Below are 20,880 nucleotides of genomic sequence, written 5' to 3'. Positions count from 1 at the left end.
AACTTTAGATGAGCCATGTTAAAGTATGGCCGTCGTTCCCGGGTCGAATTTCAATATTTTTTTTTTTGGCGTAAGACGTCCGGGAATACGGAAGTACGTTACGCATGTCGCCGTTCAAAAAAATGACGTCACTTCGCGCAAAGCACGGCGGGAATTTCAAAACGGAGCATGCGCAGTACGTCCGGCGCGGGAGCACGCCTAATTTAAATGGTACATGCCCCATTTGAATTAGGCGGGCTTGCGCCGGACGTCTTTACGATACACCGCCATAAGTTTACACGCAAGTGCTTGGTGAATCAGGCACTTGCGCTGAAAACTTGCGGCGGTGTAACGTAAACACGATACGTTACGCCGCCGGAGTTTTCTGTGAATCAGGCCCATAATGTATATCCCCCTTCTCATCACAAAATGTATAAAATGTTTCTAGTGCTTGTATTTTCATCCAGTTACCTCCACTACAGCAAGTACTTTACAGTGGATTCCTTCCACAGCACATTGGATGTGCACTGATCTCATCAAACCAATGTTCAGTCTGAATGTCATTGTATTCATAAATATAATGGGAGTTACTACTTAGAAACGGTGACTCTGCGTAATTGTCTCCGTCCCAGCATATGCTGTGGAGGTCCATTCTTCTGGTTTTGTCCATGTCCAGGAAGACACGTTGGTGCCAAAAGTATCCACAAATAAAGAATGACACATGTCCAACAAGAGGCCACCTTGATCCAAAATGTGGGCCAGCTGCCATGGGTAAAGATGGACTCCAGAGATGAATCTTCATAGCTACAAAAGAAAAGGAGTAGCATGAGAACACACTGATCTTCAAACATTAGTCATGCTGATACTTAAACATTACTCATATATAAGGTGTGAGGTGTTTGAATTAATTACCATGGTGTGTGACCTTATAAATACACAGTGAACTCCTCGCTGTACCCTCTGGAGTAAATACTTCTCTGCTTAAAGAGCACCTATTGTGTTGGAGAAAACAATATATTGCAAAGGAGAAAAAGAGGGAAGGTAGACATTGTCCTTATATTTCTCTTTGCTTTAGAATACTTTGGAAAAGTACCGTATTTATCGGGGTATTGCACGCTCCGGCGTATAGTGCGCACCCCTAAAGTGGACCCGCATTCCTGTTAAAAAAAAACATTTTAGTACTTACAGTTTTGGTGTCTTGAGCGGCGTCCATCGGCGGCCTCGTCGGGTCCGGCGTCCGTCTGCGGCTTCGGTGGTGTCCTCCTCGTCGGGTCCGGCGTCCTTCTGCAGTTTCCTCCCCGCTCGATCCCCGCGCTGAGTTTGAACTACTGCGCTGGCATATACCGAGCGCAGTACACTCGTGTATAGTCGGGCAGGCTCAGCTCCTCTCGCGTTTACGTCCTGTGCGTCCAGGACGTGACTGCGAGAGGAGCCGAGTCTGCCCGACTATACACGAGTGTACTGCGCTCGGTATATGCCGGCGCAGTAGTTCAAACTCGACGCGGGTATCGGCATATATCGCGCACCCACGATTTTGCCCTGAATTCCAGGGCAAAAAAGTGCGCGGTATACGCCGATAAATACGGTAATATTAAAGCTGAATTCCAAGTATGATCTGAATTGCGTACATACATTGGTCCAGCTTGGCATGTAAGTATGTACACAAATCGGTCATAACATTATGACCCCCCACAACAACCTATTGAGGCATGGACTCCACCTCTAAAAGTTTGCTGTGGTATCTGGCACTCTGCCATAAATCATAGATGATTAAAGCGGAGTTCCACCTAAAAATGGAACTTCTGCTTTTCCGGTTCCTCCTCCCCCTCCGATGTCACATTTGGCACCTTTCAGGGGGGAGTGGGGAGCAGATACCTGTCTAATACAGGTATTTTGCTCCCACTTCTGGGCATAGATATCCGAGCCACCCTCGGGTATCTATGCCACTTCTGGCGCCTTCTCCGTCCCGTCCCCCCGCTGTCTTCTGGGAGACACACAGGTCCCAAAAGACAGCAGGGTCCAATGCGCAGTAGGAAACCAGGAAGTTAAGCTGCAAGGCTTAGCGAAGATGGCGGCGGCAGCACCTGAATGCCGAGGATAGATCGGCATCGGGTGCCGACATCGCGGGCGCCCTGGACAGGTAAGTGTCTGTATTTTAAAAGTCAACCGCTCCAGTATTTGAAGCTGCTGACTTTAAAAAAAAAAAAAAAAAAAAATGGCGGACCTCCGCTTTAAAGTCCTGTAAGTTGCGAAGTGGGGCCAATTATTTTGTAAAAAACAATATACAGCAAAGGAGAAAAACAGGAAAGATAGACATTGGGCCGGATTCAGATAGAGATACGACGTCGTATCTCTGAGTTCCGTCCATCGTATTTATGCGCCTGATTCATAGAATCAGGTTCCGCATAGATCTCCCTTAGATCCGACAGGTGTAAGGCCTCGTACACACGACAGAGTTTCTCGGCCGAATTCGGCGAGAAACTCGGTCAGAGCCGGATTCTGCCGAGAAACTCTGTCGTCTGTACACTTTCGGCCCGATGGAGCCGCCGAGGAACTCGTCGAGAAAATAGAGAACATGTTCTCTATTTTCTCGTTGTTCTATGGGAGCTCTCGGCCCGCCGAGCTCCTCGGCGGCTTCAGGGCTGAACTCGCCGAGGAACTCGACGTGTTTGGCACGTCGAGTTCCTCGGCCGTGTGTACGAGGCCTATGTGACACCGTCGGATCTTAGGCTGCAATTCCAGGCCGGCCACTAGGTGGCGTTTCGTTTTTTACACGCGACGAATATGCAAATGAGGATTTCCGGTGATTCAGAAACGAACACCCGCCCGGCGCTTTTTTTACGTCGTTTGCATTCGGCTTTTTCCGGCAGATAGTTACCCCTGCTATATGCGGCGTATCCTATGTTAAGTATGGCCGTCGTTCCCGGGTCGAATTTTTTTTTTTTTACGTCGTTTGCGTAAGTCGTTCGCGAATACGGATGGCTGTAATTTACGTTCACGTCGAAACCAATGACGTCCTAGCGGCGTCATTTGGAGCAATGCACGCTGGAAAATTTAGCGGACGGCGCATGCGCAGTTCGATCGGCGCGGGGACGCGCCTGATTTAAATGTTACACACTCCCTAGCCGCGGAATTAGAATTCCGCTGGGGGATTTACGATCCGCCGGCACAACTTTAGAGGCAAGTGCTTTCTGAATAAAGCACTTGCCTCAAAAACTTGCGCCGGCGGATCGTAAATCAGATAGGTTAGCGGATCTTTAGATCCGCTAACCTATCTGAATCTAGCCCACGGTCTTTGTTTTTCCTCTTTGCTTTGGAATACTTTGGAAGGGTAACATTAAAGTGGTTCTAAAGCCTATCGTTTTTTTTTTTTTTTTACCTAAATGCATTCTATGTATTAGGGTAAAAAACGTTCTGTGTAACAGAATCCCTCCCTGCCCCTCCTTCATTATACTTAACTGAGACCATTTATGATGCAGTGCTCTGCATGAGAGCCAAAGGTCTCCTGGCTCTGTCCCATAGGAAGCAGCTTGCTGAAGAGGAGGAGCCAGGAGCGCTGAAAGGGGACCCCAGAAGAAGAGGATCTGAGTTTCTCTGTGCAAAACCATTGCACAGAGCAGGTACGCATGACATCTTTATTATTTTATTATAAAAAGGGAACCCTTAATATAATTTTAAAGCTGAATTTCAGGTATAATTTTTATTGCATACATACATTAGTCCAGCTTAGCACAATGTATGTACAGTATATCTCAAATCTGAGGGTCTGCTAGGGAAGATGACAATCATTGTATTAGTCAGCACTACCAGAGTGATAGTCAATATTTTCCAGGTTTCGTGCCGAGCGGCTTTCCCACTGCATACTGATCACAATGAATGAATACAAGACAATCTCTGATAGTACAAGGTGGCCAAGAGGAGCAATCTTGTCAGGATTTCCACCTCATCTAAAGAGAGAGCAAATAAAAGAAAAAACTGTGAATGGCAGAAGTGCTGAGTGAGTGTCCCCCTGTGGTCAGGGTGCAGTGGGGAAACCATCCAGCACAGGACCCGGGCTTTCGTGGCTATCACTGTAGTAGCACAGACTATTACAGTGATTGTCAGCTTCCCCAAAGGCCCCTCTGATATGATAAAAGCATAATTACATTGACATACTTACACCAGTGTAGATAAGGGGCCAGATTCTCGTACGATCGCAAACCTTTGTGCGGGCGTAACGTATCTGATTTACGTTACGCCTCCGCAACTTAGACGGGCAAGTGCTGTATTCTCAAAGCACTTGCTCCGTAAGTTGCGGCGGCGTAGCGTAAATCGGCCGGCGTAAGCCCGCCTAATTTAAATTTGGATCAGGGGGGCGTGTTTTATGTAAATCTTCTGTGACCCGACGTGATTGACGTTTTTCCCGAACAGCGCATTTGCGCCGTCCGTGGAATTTCCCAGTGTGCATTGCTCCAAAGTAAGCCGCAAGGACGTCATTGGTTTCGACGTGAACGTAAAAGACGTCCAGCCCCATTCACGGACGACTTACGCAAACAACGTAACTTTTTCAAATTTTGACGCGGGAACGGCGGCCATACTTAACATTGTTACGCCGCACTTACGCCACCATATAGCAGGGGTAACTATACGCCGAGAAAAGCCTAACGTAAATGGCGTAACTTTACTGCGTCGGTCGAGCATACGTTCGGGAATTTGCATATCTAGCTCATTTACATATTTTGACGCGTAAATCAGCGTACACGCCCCTAGCGGCCAGCGTAAAAATGCAGTTACGATCCGACGGCGTAAGAGACTTACGCCTGTCGGATCTAACAGATATCTATGCGTAACTGATTCTAAGAATCAGGCGCATAGATACGACGGCACAACGCAGAGATACGACGGCGTATCTGGAGATACGCCGTCGTATCTCCTCTGAGAATCCGGGCCAAGGTCTTCAATGTGATACATAATGAATTCACCAGATGAACAAAGCACAGGACCTATCTTTCTTGTACCCTTGCTTTACACCATTTATTTGCTACTGACAGTTCATATACAAGGCTATATGTACAGGAGGTGAGTCATGAGTAAGTGCTAGTTAGTGCGAAACACGTCAACTTTCTCCCCTGCTCCCACAGTGTCTGGTTTGCTGTATGTGGCATTTTTATATGTACAATAAAGTGAATGATGTTTACAGAAGTACGGCCACTTGGATCTTATTTGTTTCCATTTGGCATGACTGGATGAGTGGAGCTGGCACCCAAGGGGAGGTAGAGAGGATTGCAGTGGCGGATCCACATGGAGCAGCATATACATTTAGCTAGATTCAGGATGGCGAGCGCATAGCTGCGGCGGCCTAGCGTATGGCATTTACACTACGCCGCCGTAAGTTAGCGAGGCAAGTACATGATTCACAAACTACTTGCCTGCTAAGTTACAGCGGCGTAGCGTAAATGCGGCGGGCGCAAGCGCGCCTAATTCAAAATAGGCTGAGGGGGTGTGTTTTATGTTAATTTGGGTTGACCTGACGTGATTGAAGTTTTTTTGGAACGCCGCATGCGCCGTCCGTGTACATATCCCAGTGTGCATTGCGGCTAAGTATGCCGCACGGTCCTATTGGTTTCGACGTGGACGTAAATGACGTAAATCCCTATTCACGGACGACTTACACAAATGACGTAAAATTTTCGAATTTCGACGCGGGAACGACGGCCATACTTAACATTACTATCCCAGCTATTTGATTAAATAACTTTAGGCCTGATAATGCGTTACGTAAACGGCGTATCTGTACTGCGTCGGCCGGGCGTACGTTCGTGAATAGGCGTATCTAGTAATTTACATATTCTACGCCGACCGCAATGGAAGCGCCACCTAGCGGTCAGCCTAAAAATTACACTTTAGGATACGACAGTGTAAGACACTTACGCCGCTCGTATCTGAGCCTAGTTTAAGCGTATCTGGTTACCAGAATACGCTTAAATTAGCGTCGGCGCAAATTCAGACTTAGGCTGGCGTATCTTTTCTCTATAGTTAATAATCTGCAAACTAGTTTGGTGGATCGGAAACTGGAATTGCTTATATTTGTGAATAACTGTTGTTCATGAACCAACCTAAACATATTTTTATCTGAATCCCCAAAAAATAGCTTTGATCATCTATAAAAAAAAAATCTACAATTTGATTTGCTGTTCCTTGCTGGAAGGTTCACAAGTAACATACACGTGGGAGAAGTCATTCCACTCTTCAGATAATTAAACTGGGACATGGCCAACTTTTCAATACTGCGCTGTAGAGAAGGCCATATCTGATAGCAATGAGCTGCTTTATGCTATATGTCTGTACACATTCCAGGCATGTGCATTTTCCTGAGCATTGAAAAACACTTACTAAACTTACTCCCAACGAACCCATGCCCGAGTCAGACCAGGTATAATAACCTCATTGCGGGATCTACAGTATCATCAGACACCAGCAGGTACACTCAGGCCCAGATTCTCAAAGAAGCGCCTATCTTTAGGCGGGCGTAGCGTATCTCAGATACACTACGCCGCCGTAACTTAGAGCGGCAGGTCCTGTATTCAGAAAGGACTTGCGCTCTAAGTTACGGCGGCGTAGTGTAAATGGGCCGGCGTAAGCCCGCCTAATTCAAAATAGGCTGGTTGGGGGCGTGTTGTATGTAAATGATTGGTGACCCCACGTAAATGACGCGCTTTACGAACGGCACATGCGCGCGCATGCTCAGTATCACGTTGAATTTTCAAAGTAAATTACGCCCGCTCAATCCTTAGTCGACGTGAACGTAATCTACGCCCAGCCCCATTCACGGACGACTTACGCAAACGACGTAAAATACGACCCTGTTCGTACGTTTCCGACGTCCATACCTAACATGACTTGCCCCTGCTTTATGAGGGGTAACTTTACGCAGGTCCGACGCCTTACGTAAACGACATATCTTTTTTTTTTTTTTTACAGTAAAAGGTAAACGACGTATCTTGATACGCCGGGCGCACCAACGTTCATGAATCGGCGTATCTAGCTCATTTGCATATTCGACGCGGAAATATACGGAAGCGCCCCTAGCGGCCAGCGTAAATATGCACCCCAAGATACGACGGCGTAAGAGACTTACGCCGCTCGTATCTAGGCAACAGTGAGGCGTATCTGATTCTATGAATCAGGCGCAGAGATGCGACGCCTCACACTCATCTGGAGATACGCCGTAGTAACTCCTTTGTGGATCCAGGCCTAAGTTTCTATTAGCTTGCTCCCAGACCTCTTTGAACAGGTTAATGTAATGTTCAGAATGTCTAAAAAAAATTGTCCACTCTCAAACATTCCAACATATTCGCCTATCAGTAAATTACCCAGACACCTTAGCCAGTGCCGATCCTGACCTCCCTGGGGCCCTAAGCAAAATGACATGTCACATTAAAGTTGAGAAGCGGAGGGTGGGGGAGCTGCCGACAGTGACATGTCACATTAAAGATTAAAGTTGAGAAGCGGGGCGAGGGGGGGTTTTGCTGTCGGAAATTAAATCTTACGTTAAAGTTGGGGGTGCTGACTCCTTACATCTTCTCCCATGCAGCCAGTGAGTTGAGAAGCGAGGTGAGGGGCCGAAAATGACTTCTCACCAGGCGGGGCCTCTAGTAATTTGGGGGGCCCTCTGCAGCTTTGTGGGGCCCTAAGCGGCTTGCATAGTGAGCCTAGCACTCCACAGTTGGGTGCATAGAGGGGAATGGGAAAAATGTGACTACACTTCCACTGACAAGAAAGAAAAATTTGCTTAGCCATTGTGGTGGCCTCCTAGGTTGTGCTGGAGAGTGGAGATATCTGGGATACTGGGTTTGATAGAACTGGATTCGTGCATCAAGTGTAGGGATGTGTAAATCAAGTGCAGGGTGGAGGCACCAAGGTTACCAAGTTACTTAAAGCGGTTGTAAACTCACCAAAAGAAAAATTATTTAACCAATATAACAATCTAAGTATTTATTTTGAATAAAATGGGCACTAAGAGTAAGCCCAAAAATCATTCTTACTGTAAAAACACTCTATATTAGAAACACTGCTGCTCTGTAACAGCCGTCGCCATATCAACTGTGGTCTTCCGTGTCTGTATTCTAATATACTTCCGCCCGCATTGAATTTTCCTCTTTGTAATTCCGTGCATGCGCACTGATAGCCGTATCCAAGCCTCTTTTTCGTTTCCGGTTACTACGGAAACAAACATCGGGCGAATCAGAGCCTCCTGTTGCTCGCTTACTTGGAAGCATCACATGATGTCGAGGCTGACGTCGACAAGAGGAAATGACGCAGCCCCTTCCTATACACTGCATTAATCCGGCCGGGTCTCCGCTAGCCGGAAAATCTCGACATATAGCGCATGCGCGGGCTACATCATTGGCCACAAATATACCTATAACTCGCAAGGCAAGCAGGTAAGGAGTCATTCTTCTAACGCAAATAATTATAAAACCTGCAATTGTCCATAGGAAGAAAAGTCATTAGATTGGGTTTACAACCGCTTTAAGTGACCCTTGCTCTTCAAAAGGTTGGGCACCCCTGGTTTAAGAGAACCCACCTATGTACCTAAAGTACAAGTGCTCCCTCACTGCAATGGCTGTGCACATAGAGGACACAACTAGGCCACTACACAATACAAGCATAGGCTCACTTTTTCAATACAAAATCACCCTGCTTCTTCCTTTTACCTAAGACAGTCAGCAGTGACAACCCGTTATCGGATATTGTGCCAAGTTCAGCAACCAATAACACATTTGGCATTCCATCCGTTCCTATGTGATCATAATTAGGTTACCTCACTGGGCAATAGTACTTCACCTGATCAGGAATCAGGAACAGACTTGATTTTAATATAGCAATGGAATGTTCTGTTATAATTACAGAATAGAGTTTGCAAAATCCAGATTTACATACTTCTGACAGATGATGAAATATTAAAGTACTGATAAATTGCACTCCCATCTGGTATGAAGCATATGGTGTGTTATGTTGAAACTCTACCTGATAAGCTAAGATTAGCCAAACTGACCAAAAGAGCATCAAGGGTTACATTCCAGGATGACTACCACATTAACAGCAAAATAATATGGAACATTAAAGCTGAACTCCAGGTTTGATCTTTGTTGGATACTTACATGGTCCAGCTTGGCACAACGTAAGTATGCATATTATATATCCGATGGGTCACTGAGGAAGCTATCACTGTAGTAGCCTTGATCTTCTGGGTCCTGTGCCAAGTGGCTTCAGCTCTACCCACTTTCCACAGGGCGCCACTTACTAGGCACTGCCTCCATTCAGGGAACACCTTTTTCAATGAACACAAATGTGGTTATTTACAAAAGGCAAATCCACTTTGCACTACAAGTGCCAACTACAAGTGCAAAGTGCACTTGAAATTGCACTGAAAGTGCACCTTGAAGTGCAGTCGCTGTAAATCTGAGAAGTAGATCTGAAATGAGGGGAAGCTCTGCTTATTTTATTATCCAATCATGTTTTTTACTTCCCTTGCATGTCCCCCTCGGATCTACAGCGACTGCACTTCCAAGTGCACTTTGCACTTGTAGTTTGCACTTGTAGTGCAAAGTGCATTTGCCTTTCGTAAATAATCCCCAAAATGTTCTCTGATTAGACAAGGTGGAGAGGAGAGTTGATGAAGTCACAATCTTCACTTCCTCCAATCAGAGCACACTTTGACCTTGATTTACTAAAACTGGAGAGTGCAAAATCTGGTGTCACCGGAGCATGGTACCCAATCAGCTTCTAACTTCAGCTTGTTCAATTAAGCTTTGCCAAAAAAAAATGAAAGCTGATTGTTTTCTATGGAGAGCTGCACCAGATTTGCACCCTCTAGTGCTCTGAACAGCAGCAGTGTTGAGCGACCAAACCTCTGTGGTCAGTGTGCAGTGGGAAAACCCGCTTGGCACAGGAACCTGAGGAACATGGCTATCAATGTAGCAGTGCTGACTACTACAGTGATTTTCAGCTTCCCCAGCGGTCCCTCGGGCATGAGATATACTGTACATACTTACATTGTGCCAAGCTGGACCAAAGTAACTATGTAATAAAGCTCATACCTGGAGTTCAGCTTTAAAGGATATTTAATTGTTTGTTTAAAAAACAAAATAAAACACATGTCATACTTACCTCCGCTGTGAAGTTGGTTTTTCACATAGTGGCCCCGATCCTCCTCTTCTGGGGTCGCTCCTGACTCCTCCTCCTCTCCATTGCCCTGTTGGAGAGCCGCTCTTCCTCAGGGTACTCATGCGGGCGTGCTTCCATTGACACAGGCAGCAGGACTCGGCGCCGCCCCCGCATCATTTGATTTGATTGACAGCAGCGGGAGCCAATGGCTGTGCTGGTATCAATCTATCCAATCAGGACACAAGACACCGGCTGGAGCTAGTGTGCTCATCCCGTCGCTGGAACGACTGGGTTTAGGTAAGTAAAAGGGAGGGGGTCTGCTGCATCACAGGAGGTTTTTCACCTTACCCCTCTCTTCTAATGGATCAGGACAACGCTGGATGCAAAGCGCCTTGAGGCGATTAAGTTCGCATTTGTGGCACTATACAAGTTACTCACTCACTCACTCACTCGATGCATAGAATGCATTAAGGTGAAAAACCTTGAGGACTTACAACCCCTTTAAAGTGGTATTAAAGTAAAAAATTAAAAAAACATTGGTCCCCAGGCAGCTAAAGTCATAAGCTTACCTTAAAAGTCCTCCAGCGGCGCATTGTCACTGCTGTTGGCGCTTCCATCTTCACCTGGTCTTCCTTCTGGGTTTGCTGTATCTGGCTGTTTGAATGGCGTATGCGTGCAGGGATCACAGCACAGTGCTCTCAATGGATGGTGTGCATTCTGAGTGTAGTGTGCATGTGCCAGTGACATCACCGGCTTCTACAAATGTGAATATCTCCTAAACGGTGCACATTTAGGAGATATTCACTGAAATCGGACCTTAACCGGTAAACCAGCATGCACCGGACCCCTGCTGTGAGCCGCATGCGGGCAGTGGCGTATCTAGGGTATGGCAGCCATGGCAAGTGCCATGGGCGCCATATGAAGGGGGCGCTGTTGAGTGGGTGGGCAGCAAGGCACTTACCAGGGTCTGAGGGTCTCTTCTTCCGTCCTCCCAAGCATAGGCAGGATCTCCTTTTCAGCACCTTTGCTAATGGACAATGGCAGCGCTATCCCTGCTGCGTTCAGCCACAGCCCTCCCCTGTAATCTCAGGCTCTCCCATTCCATCTGGTCGGATTGGCAGCGCACAAAGAAGAAGGAGGAACATCAGTTTCTCCCTCTCCTCTGTGAAAACTGAGGCCTTAGGTGATGAAGATTTAATCACTTCCAGTATTGGTTCTGCATTTACCTGGCCTTGGAGGGCAGAGGAGGGATCAGGGGTCTAATAAACCCCAGATTTCTCCATAAAAAGGATATGTCACTACCCAAGGTATCACAAGGGACGATAAATATCACTTGTTTTGTTAGTTGTTTTTTTTTTTTGTTAAGATTATCTGAAAGATGGGTTCAAATGTTTCGACAGGGGCGCAGTTTAAGTGCTTGCCATAGGCGCTATTTTCACTAGATACGCCTCTGCATGCGGGGACGGTGTGAACCCGGCCTTAAGAGACTTCTTTTATGACAATTTGGCTGCACTCCCTGAACCCTCCCACATGAGAATGTCAATAGGCACAATAAATGAGGTATAAGAGCTCTTGTGGACTTTAGCTAAACATTCAGTAAATCACAGGGAGTCATTTCTCAGCCGGCCTCTTGAGCAGCAGGAGGACTAAGCACCTGAGAATGTGCGGAATGCGCACCTGAACCAGTTGGTGAGCGTCATCATCACATAGAGAGAGGCGAGCACAAATACAAAGTGGAAGAAAGAATAACTGTAGATTACACTTTCCCGTTCATCGTGAATCACCGCTTGTCCACCACTGGCATCCATATCTTCCTCGCAGCAAAGTTCCCCTAATAGACAGGAAGTAGATTGTGACTGCTTCAAATCTGGTACATATCAATATATATATCTAAATAAAATAAAAACAAACCTGTAAAATAACCATAACCAATATGCACCTGTAACACATATAATGCAGAAACAGAAATGTATAGAAAGGGAGGACCCCCACTGTACCAACATCCAAAATCATAGAAAAAGGATTGAGAGAGTTAAAAAAAATCAATCAAAAAAATATGTATTTTCTGGGCACAACATGAGACAGTGTTATTAATAATTACATAAATCTTTATTACAAAGTATGCTAATTAACCACTTCAATACCAGGCACTTACACCCCCTTCCTAAACAAGTAAAGAAAAACCGAAAATTTTGGAAATAAGTATGTTTTCTCCTTCACTGATAAGGCAGCACTGACGGGCACTGATAAGGCGCCACCAATGAGATGGAACTGATATGCGTCACTGATGGGCACTGGTAGGCGGCTCTGATGGGTGGCACTGATATTCAGCACTGATGGGCATTGATAGGCGGCACTGAGGGGCACTCATGGGTGGCACTGAAAGGCTGCAATGATGGGAACTTATGGGTGGTACTGATGGGTGGCACTGCTGGGCACTGATACGTGTCACTGATAGGCATCCCTGATGGCACTGGCAGCCATTGTGGATGGGCACTGATTGGCAGCTGCCTGTGCATTTATTGGCAGCTGCCTGGGCACAGATTGGTATTTCTCTGGTGGTCTAGGGGGGCATACCTGGTGGTCAAGTGTGGTGGCTATCCCTGGAGGTCCCAGTGGCATCCAATTGGTCCTGGGCGGGCCTCTGAGGGGAGGCTGCGCTGATAAACAATCATCACAGACCCCCCCCCGTCAGGAGAGCAGCCGATCGGCTCTCCTCTACTAGCATCTGTCAAAACGGCTCTTCCTGTTTTTTTTTTTCTTACCCTGCAAGTAATCCAGCTAGCACCTTATGTTACACGTAACTTAAAACGGAGCTCTCCCAGCGCAAAGATGTCAGCGCTGCAGACGGTTCCATTTTCACATTCTTGCTTCCGGGTTCGCAGACTCCGGCTGTTTTTTCTGAGAATATGAATGATAACACAAAAACTTTTCTTTCACTCATGGTTAGTGTTTGGCTGAACCCATTTATTATCAATCAACTTTGTTTACTCTTTAAAGCGGAGGTTCTATTACAAAAAAAAATTAAAAGTCAGCAGCTACTAACACTGGAGCTGCTGACTTTTAATAAGGACACTTGCCTGTCCTAGCCGCCAGCGATGTCGGCCCCTGCCGAGGCCGATCCTCGATCCTGTCAGCTCCAAGCGCCGCCATCCACAGTAAGGGAAACAGGCAGTGAAGCCGTACGGCTTCACTGCCCGTTTCCTACTGCGCATGCGCAAGCAGCGCGGCGCTTTGTGAATGGGCCGGCTGCTTTCTGGGACACACACAGTTCCCAGAATGCAGCGCACCCCATTCACAAGAAGACACTGAGTGTAGGAGGAGGAAGAGAATCCACCGCGGAGGATGAAGAGGCAGATTCGGCACTTCCGCATAGCAACAGCTATTTAGCATAAGTAAAAAAAAAATTTGAGGGATTTTTGGTGGAAATTTTTTTTCAGGTGGAACCTCCACTTTAAATCATAATCACAGAAACTACACAAATGACCCTGATCAAAAGTTCTTAATACCGTGTATTGCCCCCTTTAACATCAATGACAGCTTGAAGTATTTTGTGGTATTTGTGGATGAGGCTCTTTATCTTCTCAGATGGTAAATCTGCCCATTCCTCTTGAGCCTCCAGTTCCTGTAAATTCTCGGGCTGTGTTGCATGAACGGCACGTTTGAGATCTCCCCAGAGTGGCTCAATGATATTGAGGTCAGGAGACTGAGATGGCCACTCCAGAACCTTCACTTTATTCTGATGTAACCAATGACAGGTCGACTTGGCCTTGTGTTTTGGATCATTGTCATGTTGGAATGTCCAAGTACCTCCCATGCGCAGCTTCATGGCTGATGAATGCAAATCTTCCTTCAATATTTTTTGATAACATACTTCATTCATCTTGCCAATTTTGACCAAATTTCCTATGCCTTTGTAGCTAACACATCCCCAAAACATCATAGATCCACCTCCGTGTTTCACAGTAGGGATAGTGTACCTTTCATTATAGGCCTTGTTGACTCCTCTCTACTCCTCTCTTCTTCTGGCGACTCGACCATGCAGCCCATCTTTCTTTAAGTGCCTCCTTATTGTGCATCTTGAAACAGCCACACCACATGTTTTCAGAGAGTCCTGTATTTCACCTGAAGTTATTTGTGGGTTTTTCTTTGCATCCCGAACAATTTTCCTGGCAGTTGTGACTGAAATCTTAGTTGGTCTACCTGACCGTGGTTTGGTTTCAACAGAACCCCTAATTTTCCACTTCTTGATTAGAGTTTGAACACTGCTGATTGGCATTCTCAATTCCTTGGATATCTTTTTATAGCTCTTTCCTGTTTTATACAGTTCATCTACCTTTTCCCGCAGATACTTTAACAACTATTTTGCTTTCCCCATGACTCAGAATCCAGAAGGGTCAGTGCAGCACTGGATGAAAGATGCAAGGGTCTGTCAGGAGTCCAGAAATTCATTGACCTTTTATACACACACACACACACTAATTACAAGAAAACAGATCACAGGTGAGGATGGTTACCTTTAATAGCCATTCAAACCCCTTTTGTGTCAACTTGTGTGCATGTTATCAAGCCCAAATCACCAGGGTATGTAAACTTTTGTTCAGGGTCATTTGGGTAGTTTCTGTTGCCTTTATGATTTAAAAAAAAGAGTAAACACAGTTGATTGATAATATATGACGTCAGCCAAGCACACTGTGCGCTTTGGGGTGTACACACTTATGGCATGGTTAGCTTTAGCTATGATCTCAGTGGGTCACCAAAGGAACAGTCATTCCCTGTAAATCCTGAGTGATCCCAATGGCCACTACAGCCAGTAAACAAAAGCCATACAGTATCTATGTATTACACAATCCTCCACTGACTTTGACACTGAAACAAACCTTCTTTTAAGTCTCAATTTTTCATGCCTCCCCTTGTGCATGGCCTTGGGGAACATTTCTTTGCCAGCTCATCTCCATATACATTTTTTCTTTATGATAGATGTGTTGGTGACAGTTACTGAGATACTGACTGGTACTCCCTGTCTCTACAAATAAGAAAATAAAGTCTGGGAACACATAATTATGGTACACAGTGGTGAGTAATAAAAACCCACAAATCACATGATACAGCTGTCTGGCACATCGTCCTGAGCACATATTATCTGGTGCAGGTACGTGTAGACAGATGTACATTTAGGGCTCCTTCTGATAACAGCTATATGGATGACACAATAACTTTGCCACCCTGAAAGAGATACCTTTCAACATTCAGTTTTTCTCAGCATGAAGTCATAAAACATGGCATTGGGTCCAATGGAATTACTTTTCTCATTAAAAAGTATTCAAGATGTGCCTCCCAGTATGTTATCCAAAGAGATAAACCAATCCACTAGCGCCATTTCTCAACCATTTTACCAACATGTTTGGGATTTTAGAGTACTCTCAGTGACTGTGGTTGTATTTATCTTTTATTAATAATAAGCACAATCACTCCTCTAACCCATGCAGTTATGTGTAAATTGGAGCTTGAACTATTGAGCTCTGTAAGCAGGTATTTCAGCATAGCAGCAGATAAAGCCTCGTACACACGACCGAGGAACTCGACGGGCGAAACACATCGTTTTCCTCGTCAAGTTCCTTGTTAGGCTGTCGAGGAACTTGACAAGGCAAGTTTCTCCATTCCCGTCGAGGAAAAAGAAGACATGCTCTCTTTTTGGCTCGACGGGATCCTCGACAGTTTCCTCGTCGAAAAATGTACACACGACCGGTTTCCTCGGCAAAAAAAAAATCCCAGCAAGTTTCTTGCTGGTTTTTGCCGAGAAACTCGGTCGTGTGTACGAGGCCTAAGACTAGTTTGGCTAGCTGAGATCTCCAGCTGCTGACTCAAAATGGGAAAATACAAAATGGAAAGAGTGGGCGCACAGATGATGATAGTTGCAATAATTTATTCCATTATCAAAATATACCCCGAGCACCATGGACAAGAAATGGTTGACATGTTCCACACAAAGGTGTTGTCTGTGGTGCTTGGTGTACATTTTGATAATGAAATAAATTACTAATTAATGCAACTATCGGCATCTTTTTGTGGTGTGTGGACACTTTTTCCAGTCTACGTTCATAAGGTGGCGAGCCTGGCGGGCACCTACATGAGAGAGCCAGGCTGGATTTTGCATGTCGCTTGCCTGTAGCGGCGGTTTCCTTTTCATTGACTAGTAAATTTAGAGGGACTTTACTGACAAATTAAAGCTGAACTCCAGTTAAAACATTTTAAGCAGTTACAGAAAAAGTTTTTCATGTTTTGGGATAAAAGATTTGAATAAATAAAAGCTAATCGTGTTAAAGTGGCGTTCCACCCAAAAGTGGAAACTCTGCTTATCTGACTCCTCCTCCCCCCTCCGGTGCCACCTTTGGTACGATCACTCTGAAGTTTAGCCCCCCTCCTCCTTGCCGCAAGGCTTCACTACCAGGCTCCCTTACTACGAATGGCGGCGGAAGCACCCGAGTGCCAAGGAAAACATCGGCTGGGGTGCTGACCTTGCTTGTTTCCAGGCAGGGCTGGACTGGGACAAAAATTTGGCCATGGACTTCATCCAGACTGGCCCACTTTGACAGGTCTCTCCCATGGTGGCCGGACAACTTCCTGTCTGGCCTATTGTAATAATACAGCCGGTCTTATCCCAGGGGGACATCATATGATGTCCTTCCACTCACGTTGCCTCATGCACGCACTAGGGGACATGCAGCCACATGATCTGTGACCCACTGTGTCCATCGGACTCAGCGGAACACAGATCTTTGTGACCAATCACAGCGATCAATTGTCAGCTGTAAACAATGGCTTTCATTCATAGCCATTGTGTACTATTGTGATGTCTGTGCTTGGTCACAGTGATAACATCGTACAGGGCCAGTCACAGAGGACCTGTATTATGTAATACCTATGGCCAATCACAATGGCATGTGAATGGATGCCATTCCCAAAGTAAAGATTATTGCTTATTTAGCACCCCCCCCCCCCCAGGTAGGTGCTAGAGAGTGTATATGGTTTTTGGCTTCTCTGCTTAACAGGGAGGCAGGCAGGCACATTTAAGTGTGGTCTAATGCCGATTGGCTCTCCCTGTCAGCTCGAACTGAGGAATGCCGTTTACCGACACTTCCTGGTGTCGTGATCTTGGTCACAGCTGATCACGTGGTAAGAAGCCTCTGCGCCTGCATGTTGTCCTGCTGGACGTCATTTGATGCCCAGTCAGGATAACAGAACCACTTTCCGGCCGTCAATCTGCTATAGGCTGGGCAGGAAGTGGTTAAAGTGGTTGGAAAGGCAGAAGGTTTTTTATTTTATTTAATGCATTGTACACATTAAAATAAAAAACCTTCTGTGTGCAGCAGTACCCCTAATACTTACCTAAGGTCCCTCTATGTCCAGCGATGTCCATGAGTGTCTCAGCCTTCTGAGATTTTCCTTCCTGATTATCTGAGACAAAGCAGCGGCGCTATTTGCTCCCGCTGTTGTCAATCAAAGTCAGCTAGTCAATAAGGGCAGAGAGGGGGATTGCCCGATCGGCTAGCTATCTGAATGGACACAGGGAGCTGTGACTCAGCTTGGGTGCCCCCCATGGCAAGCTGCTTGCTGTGGGGCACTGAACAGGAGGGAGGGGCCAGGATCACAGAAGAGGGACCCGAGAAGAGGAGGATCGGGGCTGCTCTGTGTAAATCCACTGCAACAGAGGAGGTAAGTATGACATGTTTGTTATTTTTATAGGGGGAAAAAAACAAGACTCTACAATCACTTTAACGACTGATGCAAACACTCTTGTATACTGTCCTGAACTTTTCTCAAAGGGTTCAATGAACTTTACCTACAGTGTGCGCAAATTCTGGTCAACATGAGGTGAGCTGAATACATTTGAGCCTCAAAGACATAAAAACACTTCAAAGATTCCTCACCTCTTTCATCGTCTTCTTCAGGACAACAGAAGCAGCAGGACGCTTTCTACATATAAAATGTATAAAAAACAAATGTTATAGAGGTCTAGAGTAAGAATAATCTACAATTTAACCTTCACCATTGCAGTCTTCCCGGTATGTCCCATCTAATATCTGACTCCAGCTCAGTGCACTGTGGATCATTGTTCTCTTTTTGCTCAATTTACTGCAGTTATTTTCTCAGTGATTATGCCTATCTGAACTAGCAATGAACTTCCTAATATCCCCTGTACTGAGCACATGTAATGCTTACCCATCAGGAAGGAAATGCAAGCAAAATGACTTCTGCTAAAAAATAAATGTTTCTTTACACATTGCAAATATTATACTAACTTGAAACTCGTAGGTATAAACTTTAATCATCCACATTGGACCAAACATTTCTGCAAGGTATGAGGCTTCATTGCTGCAAAAAGAAAACAAAAAGCTTATACTTAGTATGCAATGCATCAGACATTTAAATATCATGTAGACACTCAGTAGCAACATGCCAAATTATTTTTCAAGTGTAAATTACTGTGGGTTCCTGTGCTGTCCTGATAATATTACAAGTGCAAAAAAAATCAAGGTAAGACCTTTGGGTGTCTGTCAAATGGCTTAAAGAATGAAAAAATAAAAAGCCACAACTATTGTGATGGAGTTGATAAAATTACTATTATGTCTATGTTGTCTGTCTCTTCTAACCGCTTAAATATTGTTCTTCTTTATTATTTTTTATTATTAATTTATTTTCTTTCTTTTGTTATTTTTATTATTTCTTTCCTTTCATGTTGCGATTTTATATATATATATATATATATATATATATATATATATATATATATATATATATATATATATTGTGACAGGAAGTCAGGTAAATCTGTGGGTGTTGTCACAGACGGGACATACATTTCTGCCTTGTTTAGACAATACACCAATTGTTTTTAGGCGTCGGCTGCAAACGTAGCCAGAAAAGGTCTAAGGGCGTTGGAAAACTTCAGCTGTTCAGAATGAGGCAATTAAGGCCTCTATAAGTAATCCAGAGGATTACCACTGATTTGCTGCATCCTGAGGCTTCCTGAGTGAAGGAGAGCAGTAGCTGAAAGTCTTCTGAGGAGGTGAGGAGGTGATTGATTTTTCTGTGTGATAAAAATCAAAAGACTATTGTTTTTCTACTGTATGACCAGCAGTGTCTGCCTAGCACTAGGCTGTGCCAGACTCCCTAGATAGGTTCCTGTGTGGTGAAGGTAGACGCCCCAAGTGGCCAGGGTTTATTTTATGTTTTTTTTGTTTATGCTGTTTGGATGCTTGCACTTGTTTCCAGCAAGATGGAAGAATAAACCAAAATCTTTGTTTGCAACCGTCTTCGACTGGCTGTCTGTATACATTCAGTGTGTAGTGAACCCATCCAGGGGGTCACACACCCCGCTACCGAGCTAACCCCTTACTATATATATATATATATATATATATATATATATATATATATATATATATATATATATGTCTTAGTAATCACGTGAGAAACATTAGTTTTATTTTCCTTGATTGAAAATTATGGCATTGTTATTCATCCCAGAGTCAAAACGAGAAACAGATGTCTCCAACTCCCCACTCCTTTGACCCCCTCCTTTTCCTACCCCTCCCACCTTGCAAAGGAAAATGGCTGCTGAAACTATGGAATGTCGCCTCGTGGCAAGGAACAGATGTGCCAGGAAAAGGACCATATACGGATGAACCAATCATATACACACACATATGTGATGACGTTTGCTTATGTCACTTTGTTTATATAATGCCTCGTACCCACGGGCAAACATATAATGCCTCGTACCCACGGGCAAACGGTCCGCCGGATGGCTGTACACACCATCATACAGAAATGAGAGACAATCCGCGCGGACAGACAGCGCGGTGACGTGTTTGCGCCGATGACGCGGCGACGTGTGCGACGCGCAAAGGTCAATGCTTCCACGCATGCGTCAAAGTCATTCGACGCATGCGAGGGATGGCGGCCGCTCGGACATGTACGGTAAGTCTGTACAGACGACCGAACATGTCCGACGGACAGGATTCCAGCGGGCATGTTTCTTAGCAAGTTTAGAAACATTTGCCCGCTCGAAAACGGTCTGGCGGGCAAATGTACGCTGGAATCCTGTCCAATCGGCCGTACACATGACCGAACATGTCTGCTGAAACTGGTCCGCGGACCAGTTTCAGCAGACATGTTCGGTCGTGTGTACGGGGCCTAAGGGGCAATGACCAGAATAAAAAGCCGGTTTATGAGGAAGAGCTCGCACTGAACCAGTGTGTCCCAGTGTGATTCTTTTGCATGCATGCATTCACATCATCATAGATTTGGATCAGAGGCAGAATAGAAAAGCATCCTGGAATTGGACCAGGGAAAAATTCTATTACACTATGAACCAGTGGCAGCTGGTGAAGTTTTAGGATGGGGGGGTACCAGACCCCACCCTTCCTTTTTAGCCCCTCACACTTTTCATAAGCCCCACCCCTTATAGAATCCACCCACTCTGTCCCCTGTATTCCATTTGCTTCCACTCGTGTCAGGAGTATGCAGCTCAGCATCACAAGACAGAGTATACAGCTCAGCATCACAGGACACAATGTACTAACTATCCGACATTAGTACAGTGGAACCTCGGATTGCAAGTAACACGGTTAACGAGCGTTTCACAATACGAGCACTGTATTTTTAAAAATTGGAACTCGGGAGAGGAGTCTTTCCGAGGTTTGCCAAGGTCAGCTGAGGTGTCCTATGGCCTTTCCGCTCGTTTGA

The 20,880-nt window shown here is 45.3% G+C and overlaps 1 protein-coding gene across 1 annotated transcript in view; it reads right to left on the bottom strand.

Moving 5' to 3' along the window:
• Positions 1 to 378: 378 nt before the first annotated feature.
• SERINC4 (serine incorporator 4) overlaps positions 379 to 20,880 on the bottom strand; it is a 98,586-nt gene continuing 78,084 nt past the window's right edge. Inside the window, exons 10-13 of the mRNA XM_040342491.1 lie at positions 18,432 to 18,504; positions 18,060 to 18,105; positions 11,806 to 11,959; positions 379 to 783 (exon numbers count right to left, since the gene is read on the bottom strand). Of these exons, the coding sequence (XP_040198425.1) occupies positions 570 to 783; positions 11,806 to 11,959; positions 18,060 to 18,105; positions 18,432 to 18,504 (487 nt within the window). The 3' untranslated portion in view covers positions 379 to 569. The remainder of the gene's footprint in view (positions 784 to 11,805; positions 11,960 to 18,059; positions 18,106 to 18,431; positions 18,505 to 20,880) is intronic.

Source organism: Rana temporaria, chromosome 3 (genome assembly GCF_905171775.1).
Source record: "Rana temporaria chromosome 3, aRanTem1.1, whole genome shotgun sequence".
NCBI classification, from domain to species: domain Eukaryota; kingdom Metazoa; phylum Chordata; class Amphibia; order Anura; family Ranidae; genus Rana; species Rana temporaria.
Note: the sequence above shows the minus strand (reverse complement) of the source record. Positions and strands in the feature narration are given on the sequence as shown.